This window comes from Vulpes lagopus, chromosome 6 (assembly GCF_018345385.1).
Source record: "Vulpes lagopus strain Blue_001 chromosome 6, ASM1834538v1, whole genome shotgun sequence".
In the NCBI taxonomy this organism is placed as follows: Eukaryota; Metazoa; Chordata; class Mammalia; order Carnivora; family Canidae; genus Vulpes; species Vulpes lagopus.
Window position 1 is genome coordinate 90,149,921 of NC_054829.1, and position 1,665 is coordinate 90,151,585.

General features: G+C 42.0%; 1 protein-coding gene across 1 annotated transcript; it reads right to left on the reverse strand.

Moving 5' to 3' along the window:
* Positions 1-645: 645 nt before the first annotated feature.
* On the reverse strand, positions 646-1,372 carry LOC121492681 (proteasome subunit beta type-6-like). The gene has a single exon (XM_041757866.1). It carries the CDS (start codon positions 1,370-1,372, stop codon positions 707-709), a length of 666 nt encoding a protein of 221 aa, XP_041613800.1. The 3' UTR covers positions 646-706.
* Positions 1,373-1,665: the final 293 nt, after the last annotated feature.

Below are 1,665 nucleotides of genomic sequence, written 5' to 3' on the forward strand. Positions count from 1 at the left end.
CAGCCATCATCACAATTTAATCTTAAAATATTCTCATCATCCTAAAAAAAACACCTACTGCCTATTTACAAATGCTCCTCATTTACATTCCCAACCCTTGACAACTGCCAATCTTTTTTGTCTTTCTGTATTTTTCTTTTCTGATGTTTTATATAAATGGGATTATTCAATATATCCTTTTGTGTCTGATTTATTTTACTTAGCATAATATTCCCAAGGTTCTTCCATGCTGCAGCATCCATCAGTATGTCATTCCTTTTCATTGTAGAGCATTATTTCATTATAATGTATACCACATTTTGTTTATTTTTTTAAGTTTTTAAATTCTTGTTAATATATGGTTTAATATTAGTTTCAGGAGTAGAATTTAGTGGTTCATCACTTACAACACCCAGGGCTCATCACAAGTGCCTTCCTTAATGTCCATCACTCACCTAGCCAATCCCCTGCTAACCTCTCCTCCAGCAACCCTCAGTTTGTCCTGGGTAGTTAAAAGTCTCTTATGATCTGCCTACTTCTTTTTTTTTTCCTTTCCCCTATGTTCATCTGTTTTGTTTCTTAGATTCCACATATAGGTGAAATATGTATTTAAAAATCACTGACTTGGTGTTTTTTTTTTTTTTTTTTTTTTTTTTTTAAGACAAACTGTTTATTGAATTTTACGTCACTATGGGGTATCTCTTACTGTAGCTTAGGATTCCAGGAATCAGGGAGGTGGCAAAGTGGCGATGGTGAATTTGGGAATCTGGTCTCCCAAAAGTACCTGCCGTTCTACCCCTGATTCTGCAATGGCTGCCAGGCGGATTAGCCCTTCGCTGGAGCCATCCCATTCCATGGCCAAAGCGAGCGCATTAGCAGTGAACTGCAGACACTCCTCCTTGGTCATGCCTTCCCGGTAGGTAGCATCGACATAGCCATATATGTAGGAGCTCCCAGAGCCCCCAATGGCAAAGGACTGCCTTACCATCATACCCCCCATGGGAACCGAGTACACCTGCCCTCCCTCTTGGGGGTCCCAGCCCGCAATGATGATTCCTGCCATCAGGTCCTCCCGGTATCGGTAACACATCTCCTTAAAGAGGCTGGCTGCTGTGTGTACCAGTGGAGGCTCATTTAGCTCACTGCTGTGGAAACCAAGCTGATAAGTGACCGCATCGGCTACGGCCTGGGTGTCAGCTGCTGAGCCTGAGCGGCAGCAGAAAATCCGGTCATGAATAGGGGTCAGCTTGTCTGTCACTCGATTGGCAATGTAGGACCCGGTGGTTGTTCTGGAGTCGGCTTCCAGAACCAAGCCCCCTTCAAATTGCACGGCCTTGATGGTGGACCCTGTGGAGACTTCCCGGCTCTCCCAGTCCGGGGTGAAGGATTTCATGACGTGACTAAAGATTTTTTTAAAAAATCTACCAAAATCTGTACACAATGGCAACAAGACAGTATGCAAGTTTATCTACTACAACCATCATTTTCACTTAGCAAAATTTTTTAAAATAACTTTTTTTCCTGGGGTATAACTAACATACACTGCTATATTTGTTTCAGGTGTACAAGGTGTACAAGATAACAATTAACAATTCTATGCATTTCTCAGTCCTCATCAGGATAAGTATACTCTTAATTTCCTTTATCTATATCACTCATCCCCCCCCACACACACTCACCTTCCTT

What these genes read in the sequence shown, in the direction of transcription:
- LOC121492681 (XM_041757866.1), bottom strand. Translation starts at nt 1,372, where the DNA reads ATGAAATCCTTCACCCCGGACTGGGAGAGCCGGGAAGTCTCCACAGGG.